Below are 21,565 nucleotides of genomic sequence, written 5' to 3' on the forward strand. Positions count from 1 at the left end.
TGATCCAACTCTGAATATTACACTATTGATGCAGAACCTGCTTCGGACTTATAATATTTACTTTGGGTGGGCATATGGATTAAAGGTGAAGGGATTTCTAAGTTTTTTTTGGTTGGTTTGTTGGTTGGTTTGTTTGTTTTTCGGTTTTTTTTGTTAATCTTCAGAACATTTGCTGAAGTGATGCAATAACCAGAGAATCAATTTAAATCTCAGTACCCCAGATCAGTACCCCACCCCATGAAACATCAGGACTGATATTTAATTCAGTCATGAAGACGTGAAAATGAACATAATACCAGGGTTTCGGCCTTAATCTTTATGCTTCAGTGTACAATATGTGGGCCAAAAAAGAAACTACACAGTAACGACAGCACTGAAAAAGCCTTTTAAGGATTTGAGAAAGCTGACAGTGCTTTAAATAGCAATAGTATAGAACAAAAATTGTAATACAATGCATTTTCCTTTATCTGAGCTGCAGTGGAGGAGACAACAATGTTGTGATGTTTTCTAAAACTCAGCTCCATGATTCTTGCAGGAGGAAACTAAAAACAGTGTAGAGGAGGCTAAGTAGATGAGCCATTTCCCCTGTTGTTAATTTTTAAGACTGGTTTGGTGCCATCCACTATGCGTGAACTAATTTCTAATGCAGTTACATCCTGTCTATACACAGTCCCATTTCCTCTATACTCTTTTTGTGAGGCTTACTTCACTACAGGTCTGGGGAAATTATTAAAGAACACAGCACAGTTTATATTGGTAGACTTACATTCTATAGGAATATAAAAGGGATGGAACAAATAAATCATGTTTTCTTTCTAAACAGGGGATAGCTACTGTTCTATTTACTGTGGACAGAAGCACAAAGGAAAAACAGGACAGGAAAGGGGATTTGGATCAAAGGCCCAAAAAAAAGATAAAATCACCTAATGTATTAGGATAGCTGGTACTCTTAGAAAATGAAGCTGGGTTCATATTAAATAATCAGGTGTAAGAGAACTTCCACTGTTAACAGAATATCCATGATGTGAACTGTTTTGCCAAACAATTAAAATGCAGTATTAGGGGACACCAGTAGCTGAAACCATGGCATATTTCTGTAATGAGTCACTTTAAGGAAGAGCTCCAGAGAAAAAGGAGAGGAGCAGTGAGCACAGCAGGAAAAAATAAACCCTGGTTTTATCAGCTCTTCATCTTCTCCTAAGGATGTGAGAGCAAAAGACCTATCATCTCTCTCCCTAAAGCAAACTGAGCTGAAACAGAAAAAGTGAAATACTGACCATATTTTTATGGTCAGTGGCCTGAGATATAGGAAGATAATTTAAGTATTCACCTCTTTCTTTTCCATCAGAAAACATAAAAAAGCACTGCTGTTTAAAGAAAAAGGAGGCAACTATTTATATCGCAAAAAAGCCAAAGATACATTTAGTCTCATATTTTGAGGCATGACTATGCATTTATCTGCACAAGATCACAATTTCTATTTCTACTCCAAATGTGTAAAGTCCACTCAGAATTTTCTTCCACGTGCTCCAGTATGCTTGCATGTAGAGTGACTGTTAGTAGAGCCACTTCATATACGGTTTTGAAGATGTGGGAAAAGATCAAACCACAGTGAACATCAATTACTTACAGTAGTCCCTGCAATTCAGTGAGCTAGTCCACCTTGAGCCTGCCCACATAGTATTTAGAAAGGGCAAGGGGGAATTTTGAGAGCAACTGAAGGAGCAGCTACCTTGAACACTGACACTCCTAGCAATGTAGGTGCCAAGCCACCACCTAGACAAATGGCAGCTGGACACCAAAAATGCCTATTGAGATCTGAGACCTAAAGACTTTATCCATCCTGCCTCTGGGTTACTTGTTTTCTCCCCAGTTCCTTCTGGTGTCCTAATATTAACATATTATCATGGACTCACTTGACTGCACTACCAATTTTGCAACAAGGCACTAGATGCCCCACAAGTATCCCCTGTATCCTTGAAGACCCTGCCTAGTTCCATTCATATGCAGGACAGCAAGCTACAGATGGGTCGAACTGGCACTCAGTGCTTTTCAGGATAAGATCTGAGACTTGGAAGAACTTCGGAAATAGCAACTTTTCATTAGCCTTGGCTGGCAGGGAGGATGGTTACTCAAAGGAAAATTTACAGAGCGCTGGCATGACCTTCCTTCAAAGGTAATAAACAAGAAGAAAATGCTCAAGAAAAGCATTATTTTACAAGTAATATTAAAGGCATTCATTCAGAGAAAAAAAAAAAAGTTTTAAAAAACCCTTTCTTCGTAATAGTTAAACTGGCCAAAAGTACTATTTCATCACTTTCATAAATTTGCAATTACTAGCACTAAAAAAAAAAAAAAAAAAAACAACACTATACTCACCATCTCCAGGCACTGACATGAAATGAGCATCAACCCGTTTTTCATCTTCTCCATAATCATTCTTTGCCAGTAAGGTATAAGCACCATTATTCAGGTGTGTAGGATTGTCCAGCTGAAGGCAGCCATGGTATTCACTTTGATTGATAACGTGTATTTTAGTACAGATGTATTCAGACTCATTCAGTACAGCTCCTTCATAGAACCACTGCAGTGTGGGCTTAGGGTTCCCTTTCACAGTGAATGGAATACACCAGTGGTGGTCAGGGGTCGGAGACTCGATAAATGTGATATTTGGTGCAACTATATTGGAAAAAAGAGTGAAGAACATCAGAATATTCTGAGCATGTCCTTCCTCCCTCTCTCCTTTTCTCCCTCCCTCCCTTCCTCCCTCCCTCCCTCCCTCCCTCCCTCCCAAGTTCTCATGGAAGTACTTCTCATTCATCAGTACAAAAGTCTGTTTCTAGGTGGAATGGTACCTATTTGAAGGATACTCACACAGGAACATACCTGCTCTGCCTAGAGTATTATGCTGAACTGAACTGAAGCCGCTCTTTAGAAAGAAATAAAACAAACTAGTTTCAAACGCTGAAAATGTGTTAAATCACTTAAAACATGTAAGGTGTAGGAACTTCAGTTACTGGATCACTTAGAAGGAGGAAAGAGACATTTTAGCTTTACTCTGCTGAAAAAATAGAAAGGCACTCAGCTAGGAATCCAAATTTACAGATTATTTTCTTAACAGAATCAAAGACAAAACAGATTACTTAATTCTCTAGATTCTTCTGTCAGGGAAAAATGACTCTTTACTACACATATTCTCATCCTTGTTCAAACCTGCTAAGTGCCTCAGGTTTACAGACGTCTTCTGTTTCCCTCAAGAGATTATTCCAACACCTTGCCCATTATTTTCATTTATATTTATTCTTAACTACATCCAATTTTTCTAGTTACACTCCCTTTTATCACTCATAACAGTGCTAAGCTCAGAATCTCATTTACACTCTCCAAACATTGCTAGTGTTCATTCCTATATTTATCACATATCCAGTTTCAACCTACAAACTTACATCCATAGTGGTTTTTTTCTGGTTTACTTTGTCATAAGCATGTGCTGAGCAAATTTTGCCATCTACAAAGTATTCCATTCCCATCTTCAAGTTAAACAGAGGGTTGTAACTTGTGGAAACATTCTGTATAGTTCATGTAAAATTAATTCAGCCTGGAGCCTAGATCTAAGAAACCAGTGTTTCTCTACACTCTATGCACCTTCTCCCTTCATTGGCCCTGAGAAATAAATGTACTATTCAAACCTACAACAAATAGATTTACATCTGGCCATGCAAACATTGAATAAAACAGTTGTAGTTTTAGGAATAAGAACTTAAAACGTGTGGTGTAGTATCATGATAGTATAATTCTACTAGCCTTTTGATGCATTCACACTTTGCAATTCCTAAGACACTGCATGAAAATACACACCATTACAAACCTTCCCACACTGACAGTGCCATTCAGCATTCAGGATTTCAGACCTTTACTTACAGTTTCTTTTAACTGAAAGACAAAGCAGTCAGAAATACATTTTTTGCATAATACAGAGCTGAAAAAAATAAATGCAACAATGGCTGACTGGGCCTAGCACTCCTAGCATTAACTGCAGTAGATGGTTCACACTCCTTAAGGGTTTTCATTTCAACAGCCCGACAGCCCAAAAAACACCCAAGACTCATTGGGTCCTCCCAATCCAGTTTGGCCTCCAGGTCTGTCTGTACATACGTACAGAATACTGTAAGCTCAGCAGAGACTTGGTCCTCTCCCACAATGTTCTCTGCTACACAGGAAATCTCCAGTCCACTGTCCATTGATGAAACATTCTTGATGGTGAGAGAGGCAGGGTTCTTATTTGTATCACTCTAAAAATGATCAGAAAAACACTGTATGTGTCAACCACAGCATTAAGAACAAAGAAGAGGGAGGGAATTACTGGCCACAGCTTAATGGAATTTTTCATTTTCCCTTCCTTTTAGCTATATCTGTCCACAATTAATCAAAGCCTTATTTTAGAGTCCTATCCAAACAGACATAAAAACACATATAGAGCCAATTCTAACAGTGTCACTGGCAGTGGATTCAAAGTTGCAAAGTCCTGCTACAAACATTGCACTCAACCATGTTTCTTCCCTGTCACTTTCAGTCTCTGCCTTTTTTTTACCACTTTATCCCCCTGTATAAATGGGTTTTTTTCCTCTAATCATATACCCTTGTTCATTCCTCTCTCCTACTTCATGACTGATTTCTATGGTCTATCTCTGCCTGCTCTCTAGAACATTTTCTTCCTGCCTATATTCTGCTCAATCCTTGCTTTACTCATCCTTTTCTCTCTATCCTTTAAGTTTATGCTTGGCATCTCTTCCACAGGCTGCCTTCTGAGGCCTACTGCATCTTGACATATTTTCTATCTCCTTCTTAACCAAATTTCTCTTGAAAGTTTTATTTTCTCAGGAAACCTTCCACAAGAAACCGTATTCCTTCTACTACTTAAGCTTTTCCCTAAGTATTCTTTTATGTATTTAAGAACAAGCAAATTAAGGTAAAAAAGTTTCTTTTTTAAATTTTGATTCTTATGATTTTTTGAAAGCTCTGTGTCTATGTATAGCCTTAAATGACATACTGACTATGGAGCTATGTCACACTGGTTAAGCATTTATGGCTGAATTACACCCCCCACAAAAAAAGCACTAGCACTACTCTGATTAGCACTACTCTGATGCTAATAAATCAGGCACTTCATATGGTCTCCAATTATTATTTTCATACTTGAACTTTTCATAAAGATTTAGATTATTTTGTTAAACTGGAAAGGAACCAAAACACGCTCAAAAAATAAATAATAATTATGATAATTTTTAAAACTACTTTTGAGATACACTGTCAGTGCTACAGACAACAGAAACAAGTAAGCCACTATAATTGTAAAACCACAACAACTTTAGGTGGCAGTAAACAGGAATATGTGGAACACTCCTGCACAGAGTCCTGTGCAAACAGAATTTTGAACCTTGAGATGACAACCTAACTCCACTTGAGTTCAATGTCCTTTGGATCTCAGTGTGACAGAGGAGGCAGGTGGAAAAGCAAACACGCCCTTCACACATTTTCCTATTTTGCAATTCTCAGAGCTTAGCAGTGCTCAGAGCTGGACTGAAAGCACAGGGGCTGAAACACAGACTCAGGGCTGAAATCTACAGGAGGGAAAATCTAAACATCAGTCAAGCTATCCATCAACACAGAAACTCAGGACATATAGGTTAGCTCTGCAGAAACAGAGCCTAGTTTTAACCTTAACCCTCTTTTAAAACAGGTGAGAGAAAACAGTGAAAATAAGGATACAAGATGAAGAAAATTAAGGCAAAACTGGGATATGGAAGTGAAAGAAAAGAAACCAAAAGCAATTCATAGAACATAGAAAAGGATAGCTGGGGATGGCAAATAAGGTCTGAAAGGCTCATGCTCTTCTGCCACTGGAAAGACTGCTGTGCTCCATGTGCTCCAGCCTGTATTGTAAGCCCCTCTACAATAGCATGATGAAGTTATGCCAGGATGGAATACTCATGGAAAACTTGAAGCAAACTGACCATGGCATTTCAAAGATAGGAGGGTTAAAAAAATTAGGTGATCTCACTTTTTGAACAAAGTCCCACATTTATTTTGGCTCCTAGAATTGAAATTTTTCAAAAAATTTTAAAAAGAGCACTACTTGGCAGAGGTTCCCCAAACTGTTTTAATTTCTTGTTCTCGATGATGACTGATGCCTTGATGCCTTTGGGGGTTTTTACAGATTGGAGAAAATTTTAAAAACACAACTAGAGCTCTACAGAGCTCTTACTTATGAAAACTGGAATGAAAGACAAGAGTACTTAAATTCTATACAAGCCTGATATAATGAACTTTAGAAAGAAAATATAAAAACTGTGAGACCCAAGAGGTCCTGTCTCCTCCTCACTGCAGGAAGAGTTTTGGAGAATACTTCCCACACCTTATACAGACCAAGAAGCTTTAGGCCGTGTGCACCATCATGAATATAGGAAATCAAATACCATAAAATTGTAATAAACATGGTTCTTTCCTATTGTAAAATGATAGCAATTTATGAGGTCAGCAGCTGCTTATACGCCCCTCCTTTTTCAATATTTCCATCAGAAAGGACTTAAGCAGCACACAGTCTACAAAAACAAAAATATAAAGAAACGAAAAAACAAAATTACCCCACCTAGATAATTTCAATAAGGAAAGACAATCATACATCTTTAAAAAAACAAAGAGTAAAACCAACCTGACAGTCTTTTAAGTAAAATCTTCAATTTCAAGGTTTTCTTTTGCTGCTAAGTGTGTTAAAGAAAAATTAAACAAGCAACAAAATATTTACAACCAAATTCCAACACACCAAATTATGAAATGAAAATATATTAAAATTACAGATGCAAAGTCTTTTTCATAATCCATATAGATTGAATTTACTCTCTGTATCAGTGATAGTAAGAAAGCCTTTGTGTTTCAGTATTCCAATTCACACTACTTCAAAAAATTTACCTTACTCTTATTCAAAAAACCAGAGTGCAAATGAGAATCTTGAGAAAAAAATGCCATTCCCCAAAAGCACTCCCACAGTCTCCCTGGATTGAAAGTAACTGGAAGATAAATGTAATCCCAATGTTAAATTTCTATTTAGTCTCTTAATAGTTAGCTAGAGGTGGACATGCACCTTCATTCCATCCTTCAGCAGGTATCACCTGAATTGTCACATGTTTGAATATAAACCTTACCTCATGGTTTGAAACAAGGTTAGTTACCACCCAGGACACGTTTGGGGGTGGCCCGCCAGTGGTATCACAGTACAGCGTGATGCTCTTCCCTTCCACCACGGTGATGTTGTAATTGCTTAAGTTTGCTGAGGGCAAGTCTGTGATAGAAACAACAGCACAATAACCCAACATGTACTTGGATTTGACAGAATAGGCACCATGCAACTCTAAGCAAACCATGTAAATCCAAGCACTACATGAAGTATTCACTGCAGTCTGTATTATTCAGGCAGGCAGTACAAACAGCACCTTTGGAAATAAAAACTATAATCTTTAGCTGCTATGTATTTTCTGCACCTCCTCTGCTTCACATCCTAAGAAAACATTACTGCTTGTGGAAACACATTAACTAGTTACTTATATAAGAATACATGTCAGGTACACAAACAGAAATTATATCAACTTCAGTTTTTTACTTAAAATGAAAAAAAAGACCCTCTTCCTTTACTCTTTAAAACTGGAAATTGTATCTGTCTCTTTAAAACAGCTACAAAGCAACCTCTAGGTTCCACTGACATTGCAATATTTCCACTGTTCTCCACAACACTAACAGAAAAATCCCATTAGCTCCCAGTATCTCTCAAGAGGTTGCAGCCCTCTCTCTCATACAGTGACAGCTCAGAGAGAGCAGGGCAAAACCTAGATCTTAAGCTCAAAGGGAGCCAACAGAGAACTTAACAGATTGAACTAGAGCAGGGAAAGGATAGAAGAGAGGGATAGCAATTGCACAGAGCTCTACTCAAGGCACCTCAACTGATTCTTCCATTGTCTTCAGGAAAGCAGAAAAGCAGTGAGATGGTAGTGCTCATCAGGAAACAAGACCATGTTTTACAAGAACTAGGACTCCCCCTCCATGTTACAGAGCTATAAATCACTCTGTGCCTCGTTCTAAGGCAGCCAAAGAAATGTGAACCTCCCAGAGAGTAAATTTATGCTGAATGTTTACAAAAAACACGAGCAATTACAGAATGACCCTCTTCAAAATAATACTAGCAATATCCATAGATTTCAGGCACAGAGGAACTCACATTTTGTATTTACTTACGTAGCAAATAATTATGCGCTACTCTAGAAATAACATCTATCGTAAAAGATAGGTCATCATTTGAAGCTGTAAAGAGTCTTGCTCTCCTTTATGAGGCATTTCACAGCAACTGCTCTTCACAAATTTTACTTGCAATTTATCATCTCAAACAATCAAGCTTATCTGCTGGGCAGGACATTTATGTGTGACTTTGCAATGACTTCTCTTTTTTAGAAACAACAGCTCTGTTTGGTTGTGTTTTTTTAGTTGATAGTACAGCAGTTTCATCATTAACTTGTTGGTATAGAAGTTTAGTAGAAACATTTTTCTTTATGTAAAAGATCCAAAACAAATAAATAACTATCAAATCACTGTGAACACATTCATATGTTTTCTGGAGGTTAAACAGAAGCTAGATGTATTGGAAATCTCCCTTAAATTAGTTCAATAAAAAATAACAGAGTGGAAGCAATATAGAAAAGAGGATGTATAATTTTCCAGACAATGCTTTCCTGCCTAATAAGATTTGAAGATCAGCACAAGTATACAATAACTGCTCAGGCAATTCTCACAGTGTTTTAAGTAGTGTGGTAATATGATTCCCATTATAGGCATCATGGATTTCTTCTATTATGTTCACTTTATAAATCATGTGTTGAAGTTTATTGAGACAGAGCTGGAGAGTTTGTATGCCTTGATGCAGTAATCTGTTAGCGAAGGTAGCCATCTGCTCTAGCCTGCTGTGAATTCAGACCTCAACAGTGTCTGTCAACTAGCTGAGCAGGAAATAAAACTAATCTCAGGGAACATTTGGATATTAATTATGCTAGTTAGGGAACAAGGAGAGAAGTAATGAGATAATTTGCTTTATAAAGTTATACTTCCACAACACCTTTAAATACTATTCCAATTACTCTTGCCAGACCTGAACATGCAAAGAGAATAAAGGACCCCACTCTTCTTAACCCAGCCACTTGGGAAGAGGTCTACATGATAGATTAGCATTTCATTGTGCAAACTGGCACAGTTCCTACTAACACATCATTTCATGTGAAATCTCTCATGCAAGCAGAAATAAAAACAACTTTTGTCCCTCAGAGCTCTCCTTTAAATAACTGTTAAGTTTTGGGACAACTTCTCCCTGCAATGTGTTTATTTATAGGATAAGCAACTGAAGTTTAATTCCTCTGGTACTGGCTCTGGTTCCCACCCTGAACTAGATCTAGTTCTGTTTATTTGCAGAAGTGTGCACATGTCATGTTGGTGTTATGTGTCTGCTGGAAACAGCTACATCATGCTGCATCCTTACAGAAGGCTATAAAATAAGAGTGCTTATTATTCTCTATGTTCATAAAGTTACACTAAAAACCAGTTGCAAGGCCCTTGCATCTAAAGAGATATAAATGGAATGGAATGGAATGGAATGGAATGGAATGGAATGGAATGGAATGGAATGGAATGGAATGGAATGGAATGGAATGGAATGGAATGGAATGGAATGGAACGCAATGGAATTAGAGATATAATAGATTAGAAATCACATTATTGTGTGTGTTTTCTTTTACTCTTTTTCCCAGTCATAAGATGGATGGAAAACACAAGAACTGTCTTGAGATTCATTTTTCCTGGTTATATATATTGAGATAGTGTACTGTAACTGCAGGCTAATTTTGCTTTCATTTCCAGTGGCACCCAGACTGCTCCACAGCAGCATCCACACTAGCTGAGATGTGGCTCTGTTTGGGAAAAGCAAGGCCTCATCTAAACGTGTGATACTTTGCTTTACCAGCAAAGCAATAGCAGCAAAATAACAAGCAAAAAAAAAAAAATAAAGCAATAAGCAGCAAAACCTGTCCTGAAAAATAACTGTATGTTCAAAAACCACGATGGACCTTAACATACACAAATGCCCAGTTGGTATGCCCAGTGTAGTTTTGAGGGCATTTATATTGACTCTTATAGAACTCCAGAGATGCCCAAACACACTCTGCCTTTACTCCCAAGTTAATTTGGTTAAATACAGTGTTTTAGATTGTTATCACTTCTGTTGATAGGGATATACATTTAAAGGAGTTTGTAAACAACATTTGATACAAACTATCAGATAGTGTACTCAAATACTTTTGTGTACTGCCAGCAAGGTAAGATTAGACTGTACCATAAGGGCCTGTACAAGGTAGACATGACATCATCTTTCCACAAGTTTCTTGGTGTCTGTCAGACAGATTACTCCATGCCTCAAAGCTCAAAACACAATCTCTGTTCCAAACTTTGATATAATTATTATAACACTAGATATCAGCATTAACCTTGCTGGTAACTTGATTGATTTTTCAAGTTTGCTGTATTCTTGGCCTTAACCTTCTGCAGCTATGTGTTGTATATAGGTTGTATTCAAGATCCACTCTCTTCTATGAGTTCTGGAATTTCTCACTTTTTAAGACCACCTTTATTTGGTTTTCAGTTCCTCTATTTTTTAATGATCTATTCAAAGCTTTACAATCTCTGCAAAAATGTGAGGATAGGATCTGCAACTGAGAACTTTAAACTGTAATGTAGAGAGTAGCACTCTTTGATAGATGAAATCATACACTAAAATCCATGTGTTTCCATTATGCACTGGTGCATAATAGCTATATGCTTTCACCTCATACAGAATGTATTTTCTAAATTCAGCATGATTACACTTTATTTCCAGGAATAGGCAGCTCTGGATTAGAATAAGCAGTCACTTCCTTCACCCCAGTACAACTAGACAGAACTAGAGACAAGCAGGAGGAACTCATTTATGTCAGCTGAGTCTCTCCAAATATCATCTCATGCTTTAGGAGAAACAAACACTCCTTAGAGTAGGGCTTGATGGAGGAGGGGCATTTACCTTCACAGACCATCATTAGCACAGAAGGATGGCCTGAAGCCATCAGGAGTGAAACTGTCAAGCATCACTGGGGAATGACTCACATCTTCCCTGTGCATAGCTGGGACTTCAGCAACCACAAAACCAACACTTTGGATGCCATTTTCAAAGATTACTACAACTGTCAATGGAAATGAAGAAAATGAATGTGCATGTATTCCTGGAGGGCTTTCCAAGTCTCCATGCTACTGCTTATTACTTTCTACAGAAAACTTGAACTGGCCTTCCTAGAGCCAGACTGTCACTATATGTCAAAGGAAGGATATGATGTAATAGAGAAATGAAAACTCTAGTCTGTAACTCAACTCTTAGCACCAAGAATTTTATCCGGGATACTAAAGGAACATTTAAAAGAAGGTGGTCTTAAACTAGAAGAAGCAGATCCACCATTACACCAAAGATACTGTTTCACTATCTGCAGTTACAAAAATTTTTACAAAATTAATACCAGATTCACTTTGTCTGCTTCTCCTTTCACCTGTCGAGTTCTAGGATTTTTTTCAGTTGCTCAAAAACTTTCAAAATTCTCTTAATATCGTCAATTAACCTCACTAATACCTAAGAAATTACATAATGAAAAAATTAGTACCTGAGAGAATACTGTAAATTCAATATTGCATTCATTTATACCATCCTTTGCACACTAAGCCCCTGATTTTCGTTGGCCTCTCAACAAACTCCCAGGAGTCTAGACCTGACAGAATATCACTATTTGGTTTTCAATGTCATCTCATTTTTGCTTGGCTTGCTTTAGGAGATCAATTTGTTGTGTGATAAGAACAAGAAGCTACCATGAAAAAATGACAATTTTTTCTGCACCTGATTTTTAACCACGTAATTTTAATCCTCACCTGAAATCCTTAACCATTTTTTAAACACATATATCAGACACAGGATGATTAAAATAATACTGAGGCAGCAACGACCTTTCACACTGAACCATTCAAGGCAGCCTACCAGAAGCACTGATTTATAAAATACCCACTGCAATTCTTAGGGCACATTGATTAAAATCAGTCTACTTTCCTCACATAAGGTTCCAATACATACGACTAATTACATCACTGCAGTACAGCCTGGTAACAACCACTACTTGTACTGTCTGGAGCCTGAAAACAGGATGGTTGGCAATGCAATTTGTCATAAACTTTCACACAGATCTGCAAATTCCAGAGGTCTGACTGACTCTAAGCTGGTTTCAATGTACAGAAAACAGGATATGATGATACAATATTCTTTGTATCATTCTATTGGAATCGTGCCTTGTTTGAAAAGCAAGTAATATTTACAAATTCCAGGGTTTTTTCCTAGGTGCTTTCAAGGGTTAAAAAAGCCCCCAGTTTTCACAGTGAGAAACTTTCTAGTAATTCTAGCTATAAAGATAAGAGCTGTTGGATGTGATTCACCTCTTGGGTTTCACTTAACAAAAGCCTGCAGCCAACAAGCTCTGAGCCAGATTTCCAACCCGGCTGCATCTTCAAAGGGCTATAAAAGGATACCCCAAAAATTTACATGCAAAGCATGAATGGAAGAAACACAAGCAATTGTTTCCCATTTCCTGTTGTATCACAACCACAGAACCAAAATGACCTGCATAGAAAATTGCAGAAATCTCAGAGACGTTGTAACAAGACGACATGTACAGACATATTTAATGAAGATTAAAAATATATGTTAGGCAAATAATATACAGAATTAGCAGGGGAAAAAAGAACATTTAAAGCAATATTTCATCTTTCATTTATCTTCTGGAGCCCAAAGATCCCCATCTCCATTTTATTTTCTGAAGATCTAAGATCCCTTTCCTCTCCAGTCTTCATTTCAATACTAACCTCCATCACTTCGCTAGGATTTTGCCATCGTGAAGAGCAAAACTTGAAATTTCCAATGGGTTAAAATGGAAAGTAAAGGCGATAATCTTAGAGGTATAAGAGAAAAAGATTAAAATTAATCTCATTTCCCCAGATTTCCATACTCTGCCTACTGTGTGAATGCAAATTTAGAAAACCTGACCTGGATCAAAATTTCTTCAAATCTTCATGAGAATATATAGCCCTTGAATAAAGTACTGAGTCACCACAGAATAGACATATGCTTGCCATGTGGCACAGCAAATATTGATGGGGTTTTTCCACAATGACCAAATGTACCAGTGGTACTTTGCACAGGTCTGGCAGAAAATGTTTCTGTCAGGAAGCAGAATGAAAGATATGGCATCTCACTGAGCTTCCCAAACATTTTAAAATACTAAATGAAATCTCCTTCCTCTGATGGCATGCCTAATTGCCATTTTCAACTGGGAACCTTAACAGAAAACAATTAATCAAGTACAGTCTCTACCAGAAGATGATGAGTCTAATTTAAAGTATGCTGTCCCAGATCAAATGCACCCTTACTTTGCCTTTAAACACTCCGTCACTCCATTCTTAACTAAAATTTTCACTAGAAACAAACTTCTTTACATAGAGCCAGCACATGCCACAGCAAAGACCACAAGACTTGCTAACTCATCTTCACAACCACAGTGACAAGAGCTGTCACGCCATCCAAATGCCACCATGCATGCAGCCAAAAACCACCAGCAGATGTGCACCCGCACAAATTCGTTTGGACACCGAGCTGCCATCTGCAGTCAACCTCTACAGAAGCTCTGAAGGCTGCTGCTGATATTTCAAACCAGATGAAGGGCTTACATCACCAAGGTTTACATCATCTTCTAACTTCTTCCCAGGACTTTTCTTTTAAGACCCCCAAGTGTAGTCTGGATTCTAATAGGAAGGTGCTGGATAAAATAGGATCTTGCATTTTTTTTTTTACCTGGTCCCCAGTGATAATATAAACACTTGGTCTGCAAGAATTTTGAAATGAAATGTTTTTATAGAAGCTATCAACCTTATCCACAATTCCCTTGCTAGTAGTATCATGAAGGTACCCAAGCATATTTTCTGAATGGCTAAGGAAATTAAATTGCATCTGGAGAAATTGTTCTAACATGGCATTAAGCTTCAGTTGATCCACAGAAGCTTTCAAAAGAAACCAAAGACAGGTAGTTCCATTAGGCTGAATATGTCGGCCACAAGCTTAACAGAAGAACTGAGAGTTAAACAGCCTTTGAAGTTTAAGTTACAAACCAGTTTATGCAGACCTCTAACAAATGGCTTCTTATTCACTAAGTGTATGTAATGCAGTTGCAACTCCTGTATTGCTGCCTGCGGAATTTAATGTGTGTCCAGAAAATACTCAAAATAATGCTGACCTGCCTAATGTTGCAATATGATAAATATGTGATTCTGAAACAGGAACATTTTCAGACAACACAAAAAAGTAAAATCATGGGTTTCACTTTTGGTACCAAGTATACCATATGCCAAGTATATTACTGAAGGGTTGCCTTGAAGAAAGGATTCCCCTTTTAAAGGACACAGCACTTTCTTTAGACTTCAGGATAGAGGTATCTAGACATCAGTCTTCACCTCGACAGAGCAAAGTAAAAATACCACCAGAAAAGAGCCAAAGAGTTGTTCTCCTTAGCAGATCAGTATTCCACACTTACACAGACGTGTCAAGTCAGGCACAGGGAGTACCTCTGTAAACCTGCACATTGTCACAAGTTCAGAGACACTTCTTTTCCTTAGACAATGATTTACTTCTTTCTATTTCTAATCTACTTTGCATTACAAATCTCCCTTATTGGCATTAAAGCAGAACTAGAATCAGAATTTTCAAACAAAAATTGGCTACTTTTTTAATATGAGACATTCATATATGCCACATGTGGCTCAGCTCTTATCATTTACAATCCCTGATTTATGTAGATGGTAATTTCTAAACATCTGTATGAAAGTTGATGTTTGATTCACAGATAGATAAATGCTGTGTATTCAGAAGAAAGTTATATACATATCCTTGAAAATGAGATTCCTATTGCATTTTCAAATTTCTTAAATTTCTGGCTATTTCCACTTAAAAGCCAGAAAATTATTTTAATTAAGTCTGGAAAATTCTACCCATCTTGAGAGCAACAGTGAAATCCCATTACTGTCAAAGTCTCACATAAAACAAAGTTTTTCACATAGCCCATGATAACAGATAAGAATTAAAACTCTTACAGAGAAAATAAGAACAGTTTGCCACCACACATCATGCACCACATCTAGTTCTTGTGCCAAAATAAACAACACAGGCTAGAGAATCCATGAATATTCTGAAACGTAAACACTGAGACATTTAAGGCTGTTTTTAAACTCACTTATTTCTGCCCATAATATTGTCATTCTAACAGTCTTATCGGTAAAATCTGGCTGATAGTGGAAAATAATGTCAACACCCACTGGATTATGCCTTTGCTTGTGGTTTTAGTCTGCATTGTACTGTGATTGCCTAAGATCTAATGCTTATTTTATCGGCTCAGTAATACTACAAATCTTTTCTGTAAATTCAAAGAAACAAATGTGTCAGTCCTTCATTTTGCCTTTTTTCCTCCTTAGAATTTATAACCATCTGCCTCCAGCCTCTTATTACCATTTAGTTATTTACCTCTAGCACAAAAACTAAAATCACCAGAAATGGGCTTAAATGAAGTTCCAGTTCCATTTTCAGTCATCTGAGCAATTGCCTGTTAAAAATCATGGGTTTCCCCAACAAGCAAGAAATGGGCAAGCAGTTACTTTAGCTTGAAATTCTACATTACAACAACTTCTAAAATTGTTTCAGTCGTACACAAGTATCTTAGTACACACTAAGAGCAACATCACGGTACTTGGTGAGCAGGGGAAGAGACAGGCAAAGAATGTGAGCATTCATTAAATCCCATAGCTCTTAGACCAGACAACAGTTCTTCTGACCAGCTGCAGATGTAAGCCAGTCTGAACATATTTTAGTGATATGTAAAGAAAATTAGCACAGGAAACTAATCTGCGACATTGTTCAGCAGATTGTAGCTACCATACGTGACCAGACAAGAAAGAAAGTACCTAAAGAAACAATATATGACAAAAAAGCATACGAAGATGGCACAGTAAGCAAAACTGAAAGACAAATTCAACATCACATCTCCATATACAAAACTAAATTGGCCAGATAAGGCAAAATGCTATTAAACAGACTGAGATGCAAAGCAATACAAAATCTGCACAGGACTTCAGAGACAGCTGTAGAAGCCACACCTTTTCCCAAAGCCCCAGAAGGTGAAAAGACTTTTTTCAGTATCACTGAAATCAATAACAGCTCAGTAACTGAATCTCTACCAGAGGGACCATGCAACACATCGACAGCCACTCCCAAGGATGTGGTCCTGCCTCCCTGGCATTCAGTGAGTTCCAGGTCATCTGCAGACTGATAGTCTTGAGTTACCTTACCCAGAACATGCCTGGCTTCCAGGGACTTAAGACACTGGTGGTAATAGCCATCAGAACTTAGAGGCATTAATAAGAATTAAGTGTTTACTCATTTAGTTCTCTTTATTGATTTTCTAATGCCATTTATCAGATGGAAACAAAAGGAGATGTCCCAGATGGTGGTGTTGTCCATGCTGCACAGACAACTGGCAAATGCTCTGAAACTGACAAAACCACCATGTCTATGCACAAAAGGATCTGCTACTGTGGCAGATGCAACTTGAAAATCTTTGACATACTAATTACATGTGATCCTAAAACCTAGAAAAATTTGACAGTTTTCATCGTATCTACTTACATTTCAAATGCAGATGGAAAAATAATTATGGATTGACATTTTTAATATTGCAGCTGGAAAGGATCTTCTAGATAGTGAGCATACCTGACTTTAAACTTCAAGAAAACAAATCACAAAGTTGAAGGCATCTAAATGGCAATCTTTAATCAGCACATTATTGAACATTTCCACTGTACAAACAGCAAACCACCACTGAAATTTGCTAATTTTCTCATCAATTACCTACAAACCAAAGCCCTATGGTCAAGAAACCACATTGGCCTCTACCTACTCCTCAGCAAGAAATTAATTTACATCACACAGCAGAAAGACATCCTATTATCAAACAATTTATCACATACTGAATAGGCCTCTTACTGTAACACTATGAAGTAGTAACACTGTAACATAAAAAAGAGTGCCATTTGCTTAGTTTAAAAATTAAAAAAAAAAAAAAAACAACAAATTCAACAAGGAGATGAGATGAAACTATTTCATTAGCCGAGAAAATTAGAAAAGCAGAGAAAATATTTTACTTAAAAAACGTAGAAACATACATGCCCAAATATTTCTCTTCACATCAAAGGGAGCTAAAAAACATCACAGAGTTCATAGGAAAAAAAAAATTCAATATGTCAAAAACTGAATCCCTTTTCTGTTTCTCTCAAAAAGGTTCTGGAAATGAGATAATCCAACTTCGTCAGTGGTTTTGTTTTGAAACTAAGTCTTGTCCTTTAAAATACAGAAAAAATATCTGCAAAGATACTGAAACCAAGAGTGATGTATTTGATTTTTCAGATATCTTCCAGAACACAGCCCACCAATATAGTCATTGCTCTTCACCAGGGATTCTCTACTCTATGTTTAGGAAAAGGATGTGTTGTCATCCTTATTAAAAATCTATGTCCTGGTTCATTTTGAAAAAGTAAATGGAGAGGAAATAGCTGCTAAAGAAAAGAAAAAACAGGGGAGGAAAAATAATGCAAAATTTGGTGATGTTTGGACCCTGTAACTAACATTAATGTTTTGTAGGCATGTGTTGGCATCCACTCAGATCTTCAATGCATGTTTTCCATATGCAAATTACACATACTGCAAATTCCAGACTAAACGTTGTATATGCTCACCTTCCCTCCTCCTTTTCCTCTTGTAGTGGGAAGTACCACCTTCCCTTGTCATGACAAGTATTTTAGTCAAGATATGCCCACAGGATGCACGCATGTGTACACACTCATGCACCTAAACAGCATCCAGGGCCCAAAGACAAGCCTGGTTTGGCTGCAGATGGTTAAGAAATCAGGGGAAAGAACTAATCCCTCACAGGTTTAATTCTGGGTATTTAACATCAAAAGTTTTCAAAGGAAAATCCTAGCAACCTAGTCGCTTCTAGATGTGCCAGCCAAGAATGTTACAAAATGCGCTGGAGTTTCTCTTTTGCAATAATTGGTCTCAGTCCAACAGCCGACCTCTCTACACCCAGCACATTAATCTACCTTCTAGTCCATCCAGCTGGAGCAGAAGGTTGGGCCCATTTAGCTCAGCTAGGTACTTTATCTCCCATTTCAGGTGAATCAGATGCAGCTCACAAGATTCCCTGAACACGTGGGGGTTTTTTAAATGCATGAGACACTAACAAACACCATTTCTGCCACCACACCTGGCTCCAGAAGGACACTGGGCACAAGATCAACAGCGATATGAGGCCACAAAACAGTTTATTGACACTAAATGCTACATTTGCTGGTCCTGCAGCAGTCCCCACCACAGCTACTCCTTGCTGGCAGCTACTACCAGAGGATTTCACATCCTCCACAAGAGAGCAGAGAAAAGGACTCTCAATGGGCAAAATTGGAAAGAGAAAAGGTATAATTTCTCCTACTGGTCACATTCACTTACAGCTTTTCCTATCCAAATCAGCCCCCTATGAGGATCCCTTCCCTTCCTTCCTGCCTGCCTGCCTGCTGCAGATTCCCACTCTGCTTCCAGAGTCCAGCAGATTTGACATTATGAAACACCCCATTCCTGCCCCTCAGACACAGAGGAGGGGAAATCTCCAGCTAGTAGTGAAACCTTTCCCCAGCTGTCCCAGGACAATATGTAGGCAGCAGAACTGTATATAAAAAAGGCGAGGAGATGGCCTTATTGTTATATAATTTTTCCATTTATTTCTAGACCCGTATACCTGAAAACCATATGTTACAATATGCCACAGACCTAAGCTTGATATAATTCTTTTGTATAGCCTTTAAAGTGAACTCAGTAGAGTTCTATTTGCAAGAAGAACAGAGCTGTTGCTTATTTGTCTCAAGTAACATGTAGTTCTGAATTTTCTTCCTGTGGTCCTAACACTAGTATTTTTGAAGGAAAATAAAGACTTCATTAACTATAAATACCTGAAAAAAATTCAAGTTGATAAAATAGAGCTATGAATGTCTACTGAGCCTGGAAACACTAATTTTTAGTTCAATGAAGGCACATGCATTCTATATAATACTTGAGTGCTATCTATAATCAATATTCTGTTTCCCTTCACTTGAATAATGGCACATTCTTAAAGGATCAAAAGAAAAACAAACAGGTTTACATGAACTGGTGAAGGGCCTTGAAGTGAAGCCATATGAGGTGTGGCTGAGGTCCCTTGGCCTGGGAGAGACTGAAGGGAGACCTCACTGGGGTCTTCAGCTTCCTCACAAGGGGCAGAGGAGGGGCAGGCACTGATCTCTTCCCACGTGTAACCAATGACAGGACTCAAGGAAATGGTATGAAGGTGAGTTGGGGAGTTTAGGCTGGCTATCAGGAGTGCAGATGGGCACAGGCTCCCTGTAGAAGCTGGTCCCAGCACCAACCCTGTCTGAGCTCAAAAGGCATTTGGACAATGCACTTGGGCACATGGTGCATTCAGGGTGTCCTGTGCAGTGCCAGGAGTTGGATTCCATGATCCTGAGGTGACCCTTCCAACTCAGGATATTCTGTGATTCTATGAAGTTCCCAGAACCATTCCATGTGAGGAGAAAGACCACTGAGTGGTTAATGGCTCCACTGAACACTTTTCCTTTAGAGCACTGTTGTCGTGCTGAGAAGTACTTCATAAAAAAGCATGTTTGTTTTTTCCTGGCTCACAACAATTTAGCAGTAGTTTTATGTTAAAAGAATATTACCGCAGTTTGGGACCTTCATATCCAGCAAGGCTGTCCTCTTATTGTTGTCATCTATGCAATATAAGTCCTGAGTTTCTGTGTAAAACTTGGTTGCTTGAAATTTCTTGATCCACATGATTTCACAGGAACACTTGAATGGATTGTCCACCAATATCCTACAGGAAAAAACACCAATTAATTTAGAAGGTGAAACGTGGCATGCATATAAAGGAAAAATGAGGGGCAGGGGGGCTCCAAGCATTCAGCTGGATGAAACCACGAGTTAGTTAGGAAGGCTAAGGAAAGCAGGTTGAACCCTCTCAGTAAGAAGCATAACACATGCACCCTTGGTAGGCTCATTGCTGCCAAGTAATCTCCCTGCACCAAAGCTGCCAAGGTGGTAAGAGTTTCCATGAAGGGAATTAAGTGCTGCATGCATGGAGAACCCAGAATATTTTAGGCAGGAGAGATCACACAGGGGATTTGGCTACTATTTCCAATTCATCAGTGTAAATCAGGAGCCTGTAGAGAATGGCTGCTCAAAAAGCTCCATTTTATTTCATAAATCAGGAAGAGATCGGAATTCATCTCTTCTACACCTGAGCCACCACTCAGTTGCCTCAGAAATGGTTTACTGCTGTGGGGTGGTAAATTCTTTATAAAGTCAAACAGCCTTGGATTATACACATACTCTAACAAACTTTAATCACAAAAAAAAAAAATTTAATCTTTTAAATTCATCTGCTACAACACTCTAGAAAAACCTCACAGTAAAACAAAAGGCAATGTCATAAAGAAATACTAAATGAAAAAATGGCCATGAAATAGAAATTAATAAGGTACCCTGCATGGAATTTAAACCACAGGTTAGCAAACTTAACAAATTCTGGTTTTAAAATTTAGTAAAACTACACAACAGTGTAATGCAATTACATACATGCTAAATATGAACAGAAACATATCTACATAAACAGTGACCAGTGTTTTTTTTCCTTCTACTGGCACACATGAGAGCCAATAATGTGGGTGAGCAAGTGTCCATTTAAGGCATTTCATTACCAGGAGAACAATCATTCTTAACAAAGTTTCACAGGTATTTTTGATGTACAGAAGCTCAAGTTTCTTCCAGAATCTATGCTCATAAATGCCTCCTGAAGACATGAAGTGTCCAAATCATGAAAAAAATTATCGGGTTAGAGCCATAACCTATTCCCACAAAAGCCATCTCAAATCCTTTGAGGAGAAACAACTGCAGGGATCATCAAAAGTGTCTGAATGAGCAATTTGTATTCACAGAAGTCATCAGCTGGACTTTAAAACAGGCAGCATGAACAAAAATTGTTTGTGCAAGACACAGTATGAACAAGATGATTCCTTGGGTCAAAGCCTATGACATGCATTTTCAAAACAGTGACATTTACTTCCATCTTCTGCTTCACCCTATGGCTTCCTGGTAAAGAGAAACGTCTCTTGACCAATGGCTGAGCAGTCTTCTTCTGGTGTTTTATTTTGTGCTAAAGCCACCTAGGGAGTTAGGCACATCACTGGCAGGATGCTGGGTGCATAATGACCC

At 38.1% G+C, this 21,565-nt stretch overlaps 1 protein-coding gene across 6 annotated transcripts in view; it reads right to left on the reverse strand.

The window, feature by feature from the left end:
* The window catches only part of NTRK2 (neurotrophic receptor tyrosine kinase 2), a 201,170-nt gene that overhangs the window by 151,572 nt on the left and 28,033 nt on the right, over positions 1 to 21,565 (reverse strand). For all 6 annotated transcript variants that reach the window (XM_056513945.1, XM_056513951.1, XM_056513946.1 and 3 more), the window contains exons 5-8: positions 20,014 to 20,168; positions 7,203 to 7,339; positions 4,160 to 4,292; positions 2,380 to 2,679 (exon numbers count right to left, since the gene is read on the reverse strand). In XM_056513945.1, the coding sequence (XP_056369920.1) occupies positions 2,380 to 2,679; positions 4,160 to 4,292; positions 7,203 to 7,339; positions 20,014 to 20,168 (725 nt within the window). The remainder of the gene's footprint in view (positions 1 to 2,379; positions 2,680 to 4,159; positions 4,293 to 7,202; positions 7,340 to 20,013; positions 20,169 to 21,565) is intronic.

The sequence above is a fragment of the Oenanthe melanoleuca genome, chromosome Z (assembly GCF_029582105.1).
Source record: "Oenanthe melanoleuca isolate GR-GAL-2019-014 chromosome Z, OMel1.0, whole genome shotgun sequence".
In the NCBI taxonomy this organism is placed as follows: domain Eukaryota; kingdom Metazoa; phylum Chordata; class Aves; order Passeriformes; family Muscicapidae; genus Oenanthe; species Oenanthe melanoleuca.